The 20233-nt window shown below is 42.8% G+C and overlaps 1 protein-coding gene across 5 annotated transcripts in view; it reads left to right on the top strand.

Annotated features, from left to right (window-relative positions):
* Window positions 1-20233, top strand: part of MAGI1 (membrane associated guanylate kinase, WW and PDZ domain containing 1) — a 512183-nt gene that overhangs the window by 433032 nt on the left and 58918 nt on the right. For all 5 annotated transcript variants that reach the window (XM_087825096.1, XM_087825095.1, XM_087825094.1 and 2 more), the window contains exons 8-12: window positions 4804-4861; window positions 7276-7379; window positions 9153-9245; window positions 13583-13765; window positions 14284-14904. In XM_087825096.1, the coding sequence (XP_087681222.1) occupies window positions 4804-4861; window positions 7276-7379; window positions 9153-9245; window positions 13583-13765; window positions 14284-14904 (1059 nt within the window). The remainder of the gene's footprint in view (window positions 1-4803; window positions 4862-7275; window positions 7380-9152; window positions 9246-13582; window positions 13766-14283; window positions 14905-20233) is intronic.

The raw sequence follows: 20233 nt of genomic DNA, 5'->3' as shown, positions 1-20233 counted from the left end.
GTGCCAGGGATGCTTGTAGTCGGAGGACTGAGGACAGCGCAGGGGAGAGGTGCTTGCCATGTCCCCTGGGCTGTCTCTCATAACCTTTCTCGGCGTCATTTTTTATTTGTTTGGCGTGGATAATACAAAACAAGCAAATCAAAGCAAACAAAATCCTATAGACTAATTCAAGGATCATTACAAAAGCATCACTAATACAGTGATGTCAGTGATTATTAGCTGAATAGTTAGTATTGTGTTTTTAAGTCACTGGCCACTCAGTTGTCCCTGTATTGAATGGCATGAAAACCAGTGCTGGGCTTACGTGGACCATTCCCTTAGAGTGTGTAAATCAAGTCTTGACCACCCCAGCTATGGTAGTTGGACTGTATTGAATGATGTTCCCTGCTAAGTTAACTCTCTGATGTTCACCTTTAAACAATGTTCACGTCAGCTTGCATTCCATCTGCTCCCTCCACAGAAGGATATACGGGAAAGCTCCAGTTTGGGCTAAATTGCACGAGAAAGCCTTGGCTGGTTGAAAATTGACCATAGTATCTTTTTAAAATAGAAAATTGTTTAACATCAATAAGAAAGGGACTGTACTGAAATCATTGGATCAGCCTAGCCCTTGAAAGATTGCCTTCTGAAAGTAATAAATATTTAATGCAGAATATTATTTTTATTTGATTTTGTTTGTTATATAGACGAAGATAATCATGGTCGACTGAAGTTATGATAAACTTGAAGTTAGCTCTGTTTTTCTTGATGTTTGGAACGTATCCTGTTGTAATGGATGGACATGCCAGTGATGGTCGATAACCATTTATAGATCTATTTTTAAACATGATTAATAAGTTGTCCTGTGGTTGTTGTGGTAGGAATGACTTGAGATCCAACCTGTGTGATAGAACAATTTGAAACTAATTTTATTTTTTTAAATGTATCAGTCCAGTTATATTAGATAAAGTAATTGAAAAAGGCAGAACTAGGTTTTCCGGACGTAAAATAAGTGCCTTATTCCAACCACTCTTGCTGCCCAACCAACTTAGTGAATGACCACTGTCTGTGTGTAGCTGGTAGAGATAATACAGCCGAGCACAAAGCACACATCCGTTTGCTTCTATGCAAGTTTGCATGTTGACATTTTTAGGGAAAAGAAATCTGTTTTCTTTTTCCCATGTAACTGTGATATTGTGGGAACTTTCCCATGCTTTCACAGACTCTAACAAAGACGTTTCAGTGGCTGCCTAGTGTCCCTTCTCAGCATCATGACCACAGTGCTGGGCAGTGGTTTGGAAGTGGAGGAACTGTCTCTGGGGTCAGATCAGGCTGCCTGGCCTCAAATCCCCCACATACTGGCTGGATGACCTTGAGCAAGTCATTCACCTTCTCTTAGCTTCCCTTTCCTTATCTGTAAAGGCCCCTTATACTCTTTGCCTTTAATATGGGACAGGAGAGAAGCATGTATACTATAGAAATGGCCCAAACACGTTCTTGTAGGTGGAATAGAAATAGGGCTCTTGGTTTTTGCCTGAACCTGTCTACTATAAAGAGTGGTGTACACACACGTGCACACGCACACACAGTTCTCTTTTGCATTCACTCCAGATTCTCTTGACAAGCCATTGCCCATTTTTTTAATAGGAGGGTCCTAATCTTAAACAATAGCATCTGTCAGGTTTTCGGTGAACAATGCAACTCCAGATGCGGCAAGGACACCCTCTCTGAAATCTGCCTCTGAGAGGCGGGGCTTGTTGGCATGGGTGTTGGACACAGATCATTTGATTATAGAGTTGTCATTTCTGAGCTCTGTTGTTTGATCCGGGTCAGTAGCTCCATTATGCACTTTTGGTTTGCAGAATTTATCACATCCTCTGTGATAACATCTCCCCAGAATTGAAAAGCATTTGCAAACCTTCTTTTGGAATCATAGGCGTATCCATGCACTGAAACCAACTGGGAGAGGTAGAGAGGAGGAGATGAGGCCTCCTCCCAACCAAAACTAAGCCACAGTTTTGAAATTTATCTCTGATTATGAATCTGACTTAAAAGCTGTGTGCTGACAAATCCCTTTGAAAAGAACTTAGAGCATCTGACTGCTCTGTACTTGCCTCCGTGGTCACGGTTAGTATGTGAGATTTTCAGAGGCGGGAGTAGGCGGCAAGCAGGCCGTACGGATCTGTCCTGTTCCTCCTGTGCCAGCGGGGTGCTGTGCGAAATGTTTTCCCGTCGTCATTTAATCTGCAGTTGGCCTTTGAGGTACATCCAGGAGAAGGACCTGCTTACAAGATGTGAAGTCACTAGCCCAACTCCAGCTTTAAGATGCGGTGGAGCTCAGGTTCACCCCAGGTCTGGGCAGCCCGAGTGGGTCCTGGCTCCTGGACTGTCGGTGACAGGCCGTGCAGTCAGGTCTTATGCCCGACAATCGTTAAGCAAGGGGGCAATGTGGCTCTTCAGGCCTTTTCAGAGCGTTTAGTAAAATTAACGTAATGCCACTTTTTTCTGAGCTTCAATATTTTATGCTAGTTTCAGTTTTTTAGAACCAAATTGGCAAATTTGAGGACAAACATCGATGACCCATGTCTATTTTAAGTAGTAGGGGACTAATTCCTATTATTAAATTAATCACCACTTTGGAAGTGAGAAATCAAAACCTATCTTTACTATTTTAAATGAGTTTTACTTGAAAAACTAGAAAATTTTTAGTTTGCTAATCTGTCCTAGAAGATGTGTTTAAATTTGCAAATGTCCAGAAGTCCTCGTTGACCAACGTCAGTCTCTTAGTTGACTGGGTGACGGGACAAAGTCAGAAGTGGCCCTCATTCCTTGTACCCTCTCGGCCCTCCACCAGCACACTTACCACGCGGTGTTTGAATTGTCCGCTCAGATGGTGCACTTGTAACGATCTTTGTGTCCTGGTGCCAAGCACACTCTCAGGCAGACAGTAGGCACTCAATAAATGTTTGAGAAAATAATGATGGAATGAGTTAAATTCTTAGTGTCTTCCATATTTTATCTAAAGACAATAGGGCCAAATATTTAAGGTTGCAGATTTTGAAAAGAGATTTGGCTCGTTAAATATGTTGTGGTCCTCTCCCACTGGCCCATCTTGCCCCATACCAGAACAAATATGTGACTGTGCCCCAATTTGCATTTTTTTAATCTTTGATTTCCCACCTCTTTGGAAATATTTTCCTGGTTCATTTTCATTTAAATGCTAATTTCCAGCTTTGTAAGGGAAACCATTTCCCCAGCATGTGATTTGCATTAGTCCACAAGACTCTGAGTATAAAAATGCCAAGCTTTATCAACATCTGCAAATTGGACCTGTCTTACATTTTAGTAGCTTACATCTCCTGAAATGCAAAGACTTCTTTAAAACCTAAGTGCTTAGAAAAAAAAAAAAATTTTTGAAGAAAAGGGAGAAACCTTGTCTGTTTGTTTGCAAACATATAACATGGAGCAAAAGCCATGAAATGAATGTGTCTTGATGTGCAGCCAGACCCGAGGAAGATGTAAACTTGAAGCAGTTGGCCTGTGTGTGTGGTGCACAGGCAGGACCCCACTTCAGTGTGGAGCCCCTGGGGGCAGATGTAAGCCCTGATGAAACACTCTGTATTTGAAAATAGTGATCACGTTATTCCTTGAATTAAAAAAAAAAAATTAGTATTTCAAAATAAGTGATATTTCAAGTGTTTGTAATATTTCATTTAAGTTGGTCTTAATGGCTACTTTGGAATAATGACTCCCTTTGGAGGCCTGTATCACACGAGCTTGCCTTAACTGTGCATCTGTGTATGTATCGGGGGGCGGGGGCCTTTCAAATTAAGTTGAGCAGTTGTTCTCTGCCTGGAAGAATTGTTTAAGGACACAAAACACAGCCTAGCCCCCTCTTTTGCAAAGTTGGCTTACCTGGTGCAGTGGCTTTTTCACAGTGGATTCTTGTAACACAACTCATAGTCTCCTAAGTCCGGCCTTCCACGGGGAACCTTACACGGTCCAGCCCAGTGGAGCACAGTTGGATGTTCAGAAAGGCAGTCAGGGAGGGGCAAAGTCACTTTACAGTTGCTTGTGACACTCTTTTGGCTTAATAAAGCTATTGCAATCGTAACCTGCATGTCTTTTTCCATGTGAACAACTTGTAAACCGACTTTGCCCACCCCCGTCGACCCCCCAATGCATTTACCACCGCATTTAAAGGAAGCGGAGTGGAGTGAGCTCGGAGCCGGGCCTGGGTTCTGCGCGTAGCCAGGCCCTGGGGAAGGCGGGGCCCGTGCGGGAGGGCTGCGGGGCACAGTGCGCGCAGTGCAGATACCCAGCTCGGGGGGCATTTGCCAGTGGCTTTTAATTAGGAACAAGAAGAAAATAAGATGCAGGTTGTATTTTATTCCAGGAAGAGGAAAGCAGCACTGTTGATTGGACATGAAAGGAAACAGATTTTTGTCCAATTTCGCTTTCGTATTAAGGTAGTCTAGAAATAAAATGAGAAAGCGATAAATATTTAAGATAGGAACTAGGCATTCAAGGCAAGTTTTAACTATATTTTTATTAAAGCCTAATGTAATAGTTGATTAGAATGAAGGCACCTGGTACTGCGTCTTACTAAATTTCACATGCTTCGCAAAATACCAGTAATTCATTGCTCTTTCAGTAGAAAAATACACATAAAATAAAAGTAATTCTTGATTTTCTTTTAGGATACACGCTTTTAATTGGATTTAAGGCACTTCTATGAGTTTCTCTTTTTGCCTAACTTGTTGAAAATCCAGAGGCTGTTCAAGAATATGCTCTTCTTGCTCTAAATATTCTTTTGTTTTTCAGAACTGCCTGCCGGTTGGGAGAAGATTGAAGACCCCGTCTATGGTATCTACTATGTAGAGTAAGTGTCCGCTCATCCCCACTTTAGCTTGTTCCCCCTGCCATCATGTATATTTATCCTGAACAGAGTGTGCCATCACTATGCGGTATAAAGTAATGATTATGACATAATTTTATAAAGAAAATATATGTCTATTTTAATGAATGAGGAAATATTCAGCAAATCTGAAGACAGCAAATTATATTATTAAATTCATGAGGGCCAAAGCTGTGTCTTTTGTGTACCACTACTCTCCCAAGGCCTATAGTCCTGGTGTAGCACAGGTACTTAGTAACTTATTTGAGTGAATAAATGAATCTCAGAAAAGCAAAAATTCACTAGACCAAGGGAGTAAGGGCTGTCTTCAGGAGGAGGACCTGTTTGCCTGTGTTTTGCCCTGCCCAAGTCTGAACTTCTCAGTAATTATTTATTCAGACTTTCTAAAAGGGTCAGATAAGTCTTAATAATATGTGAAATGTTGGCAAGATTAAGAAGGAAATTGAGCCCGGCCGGGCGTGGCTCATCAGTTGAGCATCTACCTAGGATCCAGAAGATGGAGGTTCGACTCCCGGGCAGGGCACATGCCCACCCAGGTTGCGGGCTCGATCCCCAGTTGGGGGTGTGCAGGAGGCAGCCAATGAATGACTCTCTCTCATCAGTGATGTTTCTATCTCTCTCTCCCTCTACCTTCCTCTCTCTGAAATCAATAAAGATACATTTAAAAAATAAAATAAAATAAAAAGAAGGAAATTGAGAAGTAGCCTAACCTGCAAGATCCTGTGTGCCTCTTTGCCTCTCTCCTGCCTGAGGACCATACACGTGGCTCCTGTTTTTCATTTTTAAGAATCTTGAGCCCTCATCATGACGTTTTTTTGTAAAATATATTTATCGATTTTTTAGAGAGGAAGGGAGGGAGACAGAGAGATAGAAACATCCATGAGAGAGAAACATCAGTCGCTGCCTCCTGCACGCCCCCTACTGGGGATGGAGCCCGCAACCCAGGCATGTGCCCTGCCGGGGAATCGAACCGGTGACCTCTTGGTTCAGGGGCCAATGCTCAACCACTGCGCCACACGGCTGGGCTCTCATGGCTTCTTTACTGTCCACCGTATTCTAGCAGTGGACCTACACTTCATCTTCCCATCAAGCCCATCAATTAGTAGGATGACACCAAAGGAAGTAAAAGAAAGCCAACAGATTAAACATTGAATAAATATGCTTTATATCATTTCTCTGAGAAATAACTAGTAAAAGACCCTTTGAAAGAAACAAATGCCATGTGAATGTTCTGTCATCATAATCCTACCTGCCAGGATGAAGATACCTGGGAAGCTCTCTGTCCCTCCTGCTGCCAGCAAGGAAGTCATTTATATCAAACCCTGGTAATAAGAATATATGATGCAAAAATGCCAGGTCATAAAATGCTCAGCATCTTATTGTGAAAGATTACGAGTTTAATATAGCAGGTGTCCTTGGGCATCACTCACATTGCCACCTCTTTCCTAACAAGGATGGGTGATTTGGGGCATCAGAAGGGCAGGCTCAGTCATTTCTCTGACCTTCATTAAACAAAATTCCTTCGTGTGCCCAGCAGATCATCTTTCTCGCACATGTACAGTGGAGCTCTTGCCTATTTGGAGCTCATTTTGATTTCTCCCTCAACAGGCTTGTGTATTAAGAGAAAAGGAACAGTAACCACAGCTTCGATCAAGAGACTTTGTTTGAGCAGCGAGTTCTCTTACTATACACTTTCTCTCCCTGTGTCTTTTCAAATCCAATGCCTGTTAATGTTAGACTCTGTCTTAGCATGAAATTTCGTACAAGAATTAGGAAATAAATAAGCAGTCCTACCATAGAAACTAAGGGTGATTAGTCTATCCACCCTATTTGACAAGCCTGCCTTTGAAAAACAAATCCTGGCTTTAAAAAGAATTTTGATTCATCGATATGTTCCCAAACTTCTCGTGAAGTGTGATTTTGATGAAGAAAGAAAAAATATAAATATATTTATACTTCTATATATTTATATAACGTTTATGTGTACATATGCAGATACTAAATAAGGCCATGGCAAAAAAAATCTATGTATTCATATGTATGTATGTATGTGTACGTACGTGTGTGCGTGCTAGCTATGTTATGTTAGGCGAGTTATTATAGTTTAATCCATAAACTATAAATGAAAATAAGACCTAACTCCTGGCATTTATTGAAGATTTTAAAATAAAATGCATGTAAGCCTCGCAGCACAATGCTTGCGTGGTACATGTAAGCATTCAGTGTTGGAAACATTTTCTTTCCTCTTCCTAACTGCACATTTGACACAAGATGGCCAACTGCTTTGCTCAGTTCTAATCGCGGGACTTGGCCCGCTTGGCATTTTGCTTGTGGTATGGAATATTCCCTAACTGGTCACTATCTGCCTCCCGCTCCAGCCACATCAACAGGAAGACACAATACGAGAACCCAGTTCTAGAAGCGAAACGGAAGAAGCAGATTGAGCAGCAGCCGCAGCCGCAGTCCCAGCAGCCGTCAGAAGGTTGGTCTCTTGATCTGTGGGCCGGGAGCGCAGGCGAAGCTGGGTGCTGACACCCCCGTGTGGCCAGAACTGGTCTGGTGATCACGTCCTGCCGTCCTGAGGACTTGATGTCCCGGGAGCAGTGCAGAGCTGCTGGAGTTCCCTGCAGGCCCTGGAACCCAGGCAGCTCCAGGAGGAGGCCCATTCAAAGGCACCAAATCTCTACTTCAACTTAGGAAGGAGCTGCCTTTAGACTGGAGCTGGTGATTTTAGAGCTTTTTTAAAATTACAAGTTAATTCATGCTTGTTGGAAAAATATGAACAAGGCAGGAATGTAGGATATTAAATTCTCCCCTGCTCGCTCCCAGCCCATTCTCAGCAATAAACACTAGAATTTTCTAGGGCTGTACAAATATGCATATTTTAACAGAAGTAAGATTATAACACATACATGTATAAATTTAAGTTTTGTGATCTGTTTTTCTCACTTAAGTATATTTCTTGCACATATTTCAAAGCTGGTTAATACCGATTTATCTTGTAATTATTAAAGGCTGCATTATATTCTATTTTATGAATGTCTCCACTTCATTTAGCCGTCTGCTTATTCATAGATGCTTAGGCTTTTCCCAGTTTTCATTGCACCCTTGAAATAATAGGCTTAATACACCCTCAACATAACATGTGAATATCAAATAGGTAAATGTCAAATAGAACACTTCTCTTGTTATAACACTGTATATAGTAAACGTAGACCATAGAGTGGAAGCTGGCAAACTTGTTCTGAAAATAGGCGTATCGGAAATTCCGTGGGCTCTGTGTTCATAACAGTCTCTACCACAACTGCACTCACCGGCTAGAGCTGTGTGAAGGCCGCTGTAGACGGTGTGCGGCAAGTGGGCGTGCCCGTGTTCCACCCAGTACAGCGTTATATAGGGACTGAAATCTAAGCTTCACAGGATTTTCATATGTCATGAAATACTCTTTCTATTTGTTTTCAACCATTTAAAAGTGTAAAAGCCATTTTTGGCTCACAAGTTGTATAAAAACAGGCATTGGGCCCAATTTGGCCTTTTGGCCCCAATTTGCCAACCACTGCCATAGACTGTATTTTAGAGAGGGAGAGGGAGTTCCCCTACTGAAAAGTTCTCCTTTCTGCCTGAATTTCTTTTCTCTTTAAAAACAATGTATTTTAACTTTTTCCCTGAGCTGGTAAAACTTGGCAGTGCTAGTGGACTTTGGGGGTGGAGTGTGCACTGGACTGTGTGAGCTGAGCTGGGAAGGAACTAGGGTGAATGTCAAGGGTCACTCACTGAGCTATTTCTGGGCCTCCACTGGGAAAAGGACTCCAGTTAGGACTCAGGAGTAGCGGTAACGGGGCCCGTTTGCAGCTCAGAGATGATAGGAGACAGCGCCCTCGCCAGCTGCTGAAGTTGCCCTTCACTGCCTGGGACAGCGGGCTTAGCAGCCCCGCCTGGCTCCGTGGCATTGGAAATGTGTCTCCCCACTGGGCTGGCTTTAGTTGACTCTGCATCTTCCTGATGTTTTTTACTTGGTCTCACTTTGGACTCTCCAGCCAAAGAGAACTGGAGATTTATTGGTTACATCACAGTATTTCTATCAGCAAAGGTCTTGGGAAAGAGGGAGACAGAGGGAGGTATCTTGATACTATTAACAGACAGTGAGATCAAATACCTTTTTTTTTTTAAGTTTCGGCCCCTGATTTTATTGGGGCAGTTTTGTATTTAAGAAGGTGGTGAATCCTAAGCGAGCTCTTTATTCCCTTTCTTGCAGAATGGACAGAAGACCGGCCCTCGCTCGTGCCTCCTGTTGTTCCCAGCCACCCCCCAAGCAATCCGGAGCCGCCCAGAGACGCTCCCCTTCAGGGTAAAGGGTTTTTATAATTACATCGTTGTTTTCGCTCAAAAACCTGGTTTTTTAAAGGTACTTTAAGAAGTGGAATCTTGTGCCTGGCCAGGCGTGGTTCAGCGGTTGAGCGTTGACCTAGGAGCCAGGAGATCGAGGTTGGATTCCCGGTCAGGGCCCAGGCCCGGGTTGCGGGCTCCATCCCCAGTGGGGGGCGTGCAGGAGGCAGCCGATCAATGACACTTTCGTCTTTGATGTTTCTGTCTCTCTCTCTCTTCCTCTCTCTGAAATCAATGAAGATATATTTTTAAAAAAGTGGAATATTGTAACTCCCTACTCATTCTTTTGATAGTAAAAACCATAATGATTGAAATTCTAAATGTGTCAATAATCAGAATTTTCAAAAAAGATTAGAAACTTTTCTGTATAAATTCCTTCGGCTACTTGTAATGCACTAAAAGTAATGACTACTTGTTACTGAGGATCAATTAAACCAGGATTCCTCAACCTCAGCACAGTTGACATTTGGGGCAAGATAATTCTGGGCTGTGGGGAGTGTCCTGTGCATTGTAGGATGTTAGCAGCTTTCCTGGCCTCACCCACTAGATGCCAGTGGCACCCTACCCCCACCCCCCCACTCCCCCACCCCTTTTGTGGGGGAAAACCATCACAGGGCTGTGAACCACTGATTTAGAGACCACAAATATTTAACAATCATATTAGGTAACTTGAAAACTAGGCATCCAGTATTTCAAGATTCTAGTCAACATACTTGGTTTCAACTAAAATTTTTCTGTAACTGTAAAATGGTTTGACATCATTGTTTTAAATTCTCATCTCTGATTCTTGCTGCGATTTTGGTATTTATGCACGTTTTACAACGTTTCATTTGGTCTCACTTATTTGCATTCACAGAAAGTTTGAGCCTCCTAGAGAGGTTCATTTTTGAAAATTGAAAGCTCCAGAATCTTGCTATTTTCAGGCCTCATTACTCTTAAATGACAGAAAAGGTTTTCGGGTTTGTTTGTTTAGTTTTTTTCTTTTAAATAAGAAAAATAGAACAGGTATCATATTTGATAGAGTTGGAGGATGTTTGTGGTAAAGAACATTTTTAAAAGATATAAACAGGTAAGTAGGATAATTATTTTCTATAATTTTGATTCCTCCATTATAATTTTCATAACAAAGAAATTGTTTCCCTGCTCGCTGATATTGTCATGAGATTAGTACTAATATCAATTTATGTAAAATAATTTCTACTGCCCCAGATGTACGTTTTAGAATGATAATGACTTTAATAAAGATAGCAAGTAGGTAATAACGTTAATTGATATCAGCACTGTTGTGCCTCCTTCATAGTATTTATTATTTATTTAATATTATTTTTAAATATATCTTTATTGATTTCTGAGAGAGGAAGGGAGAGGGAGAGAGAGAAACGTCAATGATGAGAGAGTCACTGATCGGCTGCCTCCTGCTTGCCCCCCACTGGGGATCGAGCCCGCACCCCGGGCATGTGCCCTGACCAGGAATCGAACAGTTACCTCCTGGATCATAGGTCGACGCTCAACCGCTGAGCCACCCCAGCCGGGCTCCTTCATATTTTTAAATATAAGATTCCTTCAGCAGCCTCGTGTTGTGGTGTTTCCCCCTCTCCTGGTAAGTCAGCTACACTGACTTTTACATTCCCTGAACCTCTTTTCAGTTCCTTAAACCAGCGAAATTTGGACCATGTGAGAGCCTTTGCATATGCTGTTCCCTCTGCAGCTGTCTTTTCCTGCCAGTGTTTGCTTTGTCAGCGTCTACTCATCTCAGGTTATTGCTAAATTCCCCTGTTACACCCACTCTTTCCATCTTACTCTTCTCACCTGCAGAATTTAACACTTTATAATTAGTGTTTTTGTTCAGCTATTTAACAATTGTTTCCTCTTTGGACTACTCGCTGTAGGGTCCTCCACACAGGCAGCCCTCCTCTGATATCTGGTGTCTGCTGAAATTCACTGTGAGTGAAAGAATATACATATGTAAACATGCGTGCACGCATGCACACATCCATGCACAACAAGCATCTGGCTTCCTTAAGGAATTGTCCTGAAATTAAGTAAATTAAAGCTCTAAAGGTTCAGGCGCTGAGGGCCAAGCACTTCGTGCCCGGCTGCGGAGGGCCCAGGGCATTGACCCGTGCCAGGGGCCTCATCTTAGGCCCCTCCTCCTCCCTTCTGGGCCTCTTTCCATTCCCTGTTCTCCCGTGACTCTTGGGTCCCGCATTGCTTGGGGATTTGGGAGCGCGCACTGCACTCTCCCTGGGGACCGCTCCTGACTCCCACCACCCTCTGCTGGCCCGTCACAGGCGAATCGGGCAGCAGTGGGCGGGGGCCCTTACACGGCAGCGCGAGAGCGGGACCAGCCTGACAGGGCAGCAGGCACCTAAGGGTGTTCAGAAGCACATTTGGAGCCAAACCCAGAAGGCCCTGGTGCAGTGGGTCTAGGGCAGGCCCTAAAAATGAGTCCATTCCAGAAGCTACCCAGGTCATTCTCTTCCACCACCTGGTGCTTTGGCAGACGGCCTTGCACTGGGAGTCCCGCTGTGCCTTCCCTTCCTTTAGCCATGGTGACAGGGCTGGCACCTGTCAAGCTTCCAACCAACCGGGGGACTGCTCTAGAGAGGAGGAGGTTGGTGAGCACACCTGTGATCGGGGCAATTTAAAAGAGCCTTTTTAAGAGTCAGGAACTTTTGAATATGCAGTTAGAAATTGCATGTGTGTCCAGAGACCTTTTCAAAAAGGCCTTTTAGATACAGTGAACCAAAAATAACCTTCCTTCCTGGGTGCCAGGCTCTCCTCTAGTGCAGGGGTTACAGAGACATTTCTTCTGTTGTTTTTATTATTTTGTTTTGTTAATCTTCACCTGAGGATATTTTTTCCCATTGATTTTTTCTTTTTTTTTCTTTTTCGCGAGATTGAAGGGGGTTGGAGACAGAGAGAGAGAAACATCGATGTGAGAGAGACACGTGGATTGGTTGCCTCCCACACGCGCCCCCACCGGGGCCAGGGATTAAGCCTGCCACCGAGGTCTGTGCCCTTGGCTGGAATCAAATCTACGACACTTCAGTCCACAGGCTGTCGCTTTAACCACTGAGCCAAACCGGTGAGGGCTCAAATAACATTTTTGATAGAAAAGAAATAGGGCACATGGGGAAGATATAGCAAGGACCAGAGACAGGAAGTGTAATTAGGAGAGTTGAAAAAGTCTGAGCATTGAATTATTTCCACTATTTGGGATGACCAGAGAAATTTCAGTAAGTTTCTAAATTACAGTGAAATGCCCAACTAACAAAACACAAAACTTTGGGATTCTGTACAAGATGTTATCTATGAATGTTATCAAGAAAATTCAGTAAAACCTTAGGTAGCGTGTTTGGAAGTTATTTAGCTATATATCTGTCTACTAATTTATTTTAAATAAGGCAACTGAATTTGGAGCTATATGACTCTTTTTAGTAACTGTTTCACTTAGTGTAGGTTTTTGAATTTTGGTTTTTTTTTAATATTCCAAGCTACTTCTAAATTTTTTTATTTTTTTTATGCTGGCGATCGAACCTGGGGCCTCATACATGCAAACCATGCGCTTTACCACTGAGTTATATCTCCCACCCCTAAACTTTTTTAAACAGTAAATTTTAGCAGTGGACATGTCCAGACTATTTAACAAATTGTTAAAAATGCAAATTAACAGGAAGAATCAGTTGAATTTAGAATTCAAATCAAAGTAAAATTATAACTCTCTTCATTTTAATAGCGGTGATGGTACATATTTATCAAATTATTCTTTGCGACCATAGTGTGTTTTTTAGTATTATCTCTGTATTTTCGGAATGAGATTTGTTTGATTAATACCTGAAGATTTTGATGAATTGGTTTTACAAGTGGCAGCGAAGCCCGAGGCAGCACATTGGAAGCTGTAATGCAAAATATAAACTATAACAAAACAGTAGACAGAAAGCTAAGTCCCACCCCACCTCCTCTGAGGGACCTTGTGGCAGCTCAATCACTGTCCAAGCTCAGGGACCTAAACCCCGGGTGTGTGTCAAATGACAGACACCTCTTTCATCCTTCCCTTGGGTTTCCTTTTGGATCTTCATGCTGACCTGCTGCATGTACCATGTCCCCCCTTCTTTAACAGGGGGGCCTAGGCTCACCCTGACTACTGAAAGCAAGAGAGGACTTTCTTAAGACCCCTGTGTCCCCAAATGCCCTAGCACAGGAGCTTGGAGAATTATCTATACGTTGTACCATTTCTTATTTTATTCACCTTTTCGCTCATCGTGACATTCCTTATACCTTCTTGTTTTAATCTAGGCAAACCCTTTTTCACACGAAACCCTTCTGAACTGAAAGGCAAGTTCATTCACACGAAGCTGCGGAAGAGCAGCCGCGGCTTTGGCTTCACGGTCGTTGGAGGCGATGAACCTGACGAGTTTCTGCAGATCAAGAGCTTGGTCCTAGATGGTCCCGCTGCATTGGACGGCAAGATGGAAACAGGTAGAGACCACGGCCAGTCTACCCAGCCCCCAAGCGAGACCAAACAGCAGCATGATTTCATGAGCTTATAAATCTCCTTTTAAAACTTCACCAGTGAGCAAGGTTCTCCCACTGCATAAATGCATTCCCTGGTAGAGATGAAAACCTTTGAGGCCATTTTAACTTTGGGGAGCTCTTGGGGTGCTACTGAGCAGAGTAAAGCAGTAATTTACTATAATTGCAGATTTGTTTGAATAAATGAATTCTGAACTTGGATTTCTGCAGTGAGAATTTATTTTAGAAAAAGTTTCAGTGTTCTTTCAATGATCATGTATTCTCACTAGCAGGGAAGACACCAGATGCTAAAAGAATTGCCTTACTAGCCATTAAAATAAATAGTAGAAGTAGTCTCTTTGTGTCCTATGGTGCCACCCCTGAATCCAGTTTCAGTTCAGCTTCCTATTGGTAGGCGTTTATATTATAATATCGAGGTACATTTTCTGTGTGTTTTTTTTAACCCCAAACCCTTACCTTTGCAGGAGATGTAATTGTCAGTGTGAACGACACCTGTGTTTTGGGACACACACATGCACAAGTTGTGAAGATCTTCCAGTCCATCCCCATTGGTGCCAGCGTGGACCTTGAACTCTGCCGAGGTTATCCATTGCCTTTCGACCCAGATGACCCCAATACGAGTTTAGTGACCTCGGTGGCCATTTTGGATAAAGAACCAATTATTGTGAATGGGCAAGAGACCTATGATTCGCCAGCTAGTCACAGCAGTAAAACAGGCAAAGTCAATGGCATGAAGGACGCCAGGCCGAGCAGCCCAGCCGACGTGGCTTCAAACGGTTCCCATGGTTACCCCAATGACACTGTCTCTCTGGCTTCTTCCATAGCCACTCAGCCCGAACTCATAACTGTTCATATAGTCAAAGGACCAGTGGGCTTCGGTTTCACTATCGCAGACAGTCCTGGAGGGGGCGGCCAGAGAGTGAAACAGATTGTGGACAGCCCCAGGTGCCGAGGCCTGAAAGAGGGGGACCTGATCGTGGAAGTAAACAAGAGGAGTGTGCAGGCCCTGACGCACAACCAGGTCGTGGACATGCTGATCGAGTGTCCGAAGGGGAGTGAGGTCACGTTGCTGGTGCAGCGGGGAGGTACGTCAGTTTATTTGGGTTTTTATTTTTTTTAAACTTGTAATCCATTGTTTAACTTGCTGGTCTTAAGGTGGCTGTTTGGGGCTTTTTAAATGTCTGCTTTTTAAGATTATTTTTATTTAAATATTTGGAATTGCGTTCAGAATGCTTTCTGATTTCTTCAAATGCCAGCATCTTTAAAATAAAAGTTGTGTTTATACATCATGTTACACATACGCAGCTAGAGTGATACCCTTAAGTGTAAATCAGATTGTGCCTTTTAATGACCATTAAGGTTTTAAAATCTTTATCCTTTCATTCTCCTGAACCTGCCCTACACAACGTGCATTCAAAATGTGGCTCCTTCTGACCTCACCCGGTACTCCTCTCCCTTACTCTCTATTCTTTAGCCACCTGGCTTCTTCTCTGAAGTGCCTTTAGAGCTCCAACCCATTTCTGTCTCAGGGCCTTTGCACTTCTGGTCACTCTGCTTGGAATGCTTTATTCCCAGCTCTTCCCTTGGCTGGCTCAGTCGCATTCAAGTTTCCCCCTGAGAGAGCTTCACTGGTCACTTATCTAAAGTAGCCCCCCAGCACCTCCGTGTAATCTCTACTGCAGTACCCCATTTCTTCATAAGCTTTATCATGATTATCACCAGTCCTTCATTTGTATATTTACTTTTTTGCTGCTCTTTTTTACTAGAATGTAAGATCCATAAAGCCAGGGCCCATGTCTGCATGTTGAGCTGTATCCCCAGCATTGAACACAATACCTGACTCCTGCTAGGTGCTCATGAATAAATAGGTAATGAATGAGTGAATGAATGAATGAATGAATGAATGAATGAATGAATGAGTGATTGTTTATACTTGTCAGGAACAAAAGCTCCACCAATTGTATTAAAAACACACCTCAGCATACCCGCAATTTAATGAGGTGATTAAGGATTCCAGAGAGGCGGGAGGCAATAGACTTCCTTCTTTCCCCTGCCTTCATGCCCCCCCTTCCCCCACCAGAACTCCCAGGACCTCACACTGAGACATATTTCCCATGATGTTGAAATGCCTTGTTTCTGAAAGTATATTTGTGACTAGTCTTGATTGATCGCATCACACAATGTGTCTGAGACTGGTTGTGTCCTCGATCCATGCACGGCATATTTTGACTCCCTGAGAAGAGGTGCGGAACCGAACTTATTTCTCTTGGTTCCGTTGCAATGGTGGCGCCCGTTCATGTCGCAGCACCCTGCTCTCATGCCCTCGTGACGCTGTGCCTTCTGTGATCAGAACGATTGGTGGTGTTGGAAGGAGACCCAGAATTCAGAGCAGCTGTCTGTGTGAATCGAAATGCTCAGTCTTTCTCGAACAGTTACAAAGGCATTGTGCAGGCTTTATTCTTTAAAAAGTTATTTCCACTGACACAACTTTGAGTCTCTTGTATGTAGATCACTTGACTGGATGGATGATTGTTTTTTAAACAGTGGCTAGGATGTAGCGGGAAGTGACTTGAGTGTAAGGGTGATGATGACGATACCTGACACTTAGACACCAGCTGGCAGTTGGCACAGAGCACCCATGCTGGCACACCCTCTCGTCCCCCGTTCACCACATCCCCGCGTAGGCAGGTGCCAGCCGCCATGTGGCTGAGGAGTTCGCCCCGGTGTGCGGCCCGGGGCTCTGCCTTACTTCACTCTGGACGGCGCTGGGCATGGCTGCTGATTCCTGTTGTCGGCGACTTGAAACATTTTAGTTCGTCAGGGGCTCTGATTCAGCCGCTGCTCATTCGACAGTCACAGGCCACTCCGCTCTCCTACCTAATTCATTTGCTCCTTCGTTACTTTTGTCAGTTTAGTTTTCCTGCTATTAGATTCACTTTTAAGAGAACCAAAAAATAAAGCTTCATTACAGTCTACCAACTGACAGTGTTTACTGGAATCATGTGAATGTGCCCAGACTAGCAAACAATTGGTTATTGAAATATACCTCTTGTTTTCAACTATGTTTGCATTCTCTGTTCTTAATTTCTGAGACCTTTTTTTTGTTAATGCCATTACATTTGATCACATGAAATTAATATGGAAAGGTCCAGAATATATTGCCACATTAGTCAACATCTACATAGGTTATTCCGGGACCTGAGTAATTTAAGATCACTGTAATATCAGCACCTCTTTAAAATACACCAAATGCCTTGTGTTTATTTGCATATGGGGCAGGAAGTTTGTACACAGGCTAGCGGCAGCTACCATTAATCTTTCTAGAAAGCATACAAGTGTATCTGTTTCTGCCACACATCAGTCATTTGAATGACATTTTGGTCATCTGTCCTGTATGGTGGAGTGTGACTGAGTAGGTTTGATGAGGCAACAAACACAGAAGCTTAGTTAAATGAGAACGTAAATGGCCACGTCACTGATTCTTTCAATAAATAAATGATAAAGAATTATTCAAAGGTCCTAGGGTTTGCAAACTGGAAACACAGCTAAGCAAGAGCCATAATTTTCCAAAGAAGAAGTGAAAGCTGAGGGTTCTTATAATAAAAAGTAAATTCTTTAGAAGAATCAGCCCTTCAGTAATAGCCACTGGACTGGTGCAAAATGGTCATCCTCTAGGTGACCAGTGGTCTGAATGCATGAGCATCTTATCTTTAGTGCTTCAGGGGGTAAATCAGACGGTTATCTGGATATATATTGATATAGATATAGATATAGATATAGATATCTGCATATCCATATAGGCATTGATGCAGGTCTAGAAAGGTTGGAAATGTTTATGTTCCCAGGCTAGTGAGAACAAGAATAGAATTGTTGCCTGATGCTTCATCCTACTGGACTTCCACGATTTAGCAGTTTGACTATAGTACTAACTTTTATTTCTTCACTTTGGTTCTCATTTGCCCCCTTTGGATCAGGATTTTTCTCTCTGAAAACATTATAGATCAAATGAAACATTTTTAAATCATTTGGTGCCAAGGTGGCATTGCCTTCATCGGGTTCCTCTTGTCCCCTTGGAGGAGGTATATGGATTAGTAACGTTTGCTGTGTGTGAATTCATAGTCTGCTCAATATTTGTGTCAATTGAGACATTACTATTATATGTCAGTTTTGGAAACCAGTCTGTTTTGAGAATAGGGCAGTTCAATTAAACATTTGTCTCATCTCAGAAATCCATGATGCAGGTGGCTCCCAAAGTTAGGCCTATGGTCCAAGAAATCAGGTATTTAACAAGAGGCATCTCTATAAAAACCAAAGAAAAAACAATGTTTGATGATTGAAGCAGCCTATAATTTCAGTTTCTGAGTTCTGAAGGCAGCCAGTTGAGAAGATGTCTAGATATCAGGTGAGATTCTTTCTAATGAGCCTCATTTCTGTCTTAACTCCAAGTAAGCAGATTGATAATCTCATGAATCCACACTGCTTATGATTCTCCGGAATTCAGACTTGAGGATGAGCCTTTCAGTGCATTGAAAAGCTATCTTTTTCTACTTTGGGGCATAACTGGCTAAATGTGTATTGTTTTCACTTTCAATCTCACAGACCCATTTTTGGTTTTGGTTCTTTTCAAGATCGGGTACCTTTTGGTTTTTAGTATTTTTCATCTCTCTTCCCCTCCCAACATGGAAACCAAGCAGAGGTGGGAATATCGTTTGCTAATTTCTGGGGTCAGGGAGTTTCCTGCGTCAGGCTTGGAGTTGCTGGGACTGTCCCTCCATATGCCCTGGCACCTGGGTCCATCACTGATTTGTTTATAAATCTCTTCTCTGTGAGCCGCCCCTGCCCACTGGGCCATCAGGCGAGCTCTCTAAGGGGCTGCACCTGCCTTCTGCGCCTGGCTTCAGGCTCCCCAGGCCCGTCCTTCCCTCCGTCTCCCTCTGCTGGCCAGTCAGGAGAATGCTGCTTATTTCTTATATTTTTATCTTAACATGGCATTTGCATTCAGATGGGACACCAGTGTGAATCTAGACTTTTTTCTGAGGTATTTGGAAAATCACGCTAGAAGGTGATTACTATTTTTTAAATATAGGGTATTTTTTTTAATTTACAAAAGATATAGAACTGGTCCAGTAAAGGTTTTTTTACTTTTTAAAAGAAAGGGGTTGTTTTCTATGAAGTCCCTCTGTATAATTCACACCAATTAGCAGGTGGGTCATTCTTTAAAATATACTTTTGGGTTGAGTCAGAATACTCTGTTTCAGGAGTAGATTTGGCAATACTTTATGGGAGTGGAGAACTTATGTTATGATTTTGAGAGACAGTATGTATTGGGGTTGTCAGGAGCTAGACTCTAGTTCACACTCGGCCCTTACCTGCTCTATGCCTCCAACCAGCTTATGACTCCTGCCTTGACACTCATTTCTTTATTTAAAAAAATGGATGGTTTGAACTAGATCACCTTTAGGGTAACCCCTTTGGCTCCGATTTTATGCAAAGAATGACCTTATAATGTGTGGAAAAACAAAATTCAACTTAGTAAAATTTAAAGATCTTACTGACTTTATTCAGTGATTTGTGAATTGGGCAGCATCCCATCTAGCAGACAGAAAGGAGCTCCAAGGAGCTGGACACAATGGGAGACTTTTATAGGCAGAGAGAGGAAGTTTTACTGGTAAAAACTGGAGTGGTTGTGTCAGGTCACCTTCCTTTAGAGGACAGCAGGTGTCTCTCAGGCAGATGATCTCACTGGTGCTGACCAGGTAATCCAGATTGACTGGTTTAAGATTCCTTTCCTGGGAGAGGCCAAAACTCATTAAATTATTAAAATCTGGATTTGGTGACATGGGGCTTGGCATAAGTGACTCCATTTAGAGCCTGTTGTCTTGTTTTTAATAGACGTGTAGAGAAAAGAGCTCAAGATTTTGGAGCCAGGTGATACAAGTTTAAATCCCAGCTCCTACCTTTACTGGTTCTGTGACCCTAGGCAAGCCATCTGAAAAAATGGGAGTGGTGATACTTTGCACATGATGAAGATAAACTAAGGTAGCATTTGTGCTAATTTCTGACATAGAAGTAGTCACGTGATTAAATCAGTGCTATTTTATTGATATTGCCTAATATTAGAAGCAACTGGCTCGGGGTGGCTTTTTATTTATTTAAAAATAAAAACAAAAAAGCTTCAGCCTGGACCTACAGTATCTTAACCTGCTGACCGGTCACGCATATACATGTTTCCGTGTCCGAACGTTGCTGACAGGTCACGAGATAACTTGTGTCTGCACTTAACATTAATTTAAGTAATTTTAAACCCCTTGCTGACCGGTCACCACAGAAAAGTAGCCGGCTGCACAGGCGAGTTCGGGCCCCGAATAGCCGGTCAGCAAGGTGTCTGTCTGAGTGCGGGGCCGTCAGGCACCT

This window comes from Miniopterus natalensis, chromosome 15 (assembly GCF_054644295.1).
Source record: "Miniopterus natalensis isolate mMinNat1 chromosome 15, mMinNat1.hap1, whole genome shotgun sequence".
Classification (NCBI taxonomy): Eukaryota; Metazoa; Chordata; class Mammalia; order Chiroptera; family Miniopteridae; genus Miniopterus; species Miniopterus natalensis.
This window is presented reverse-complemented; position numbering and strand designations above follow the sequence as displayed.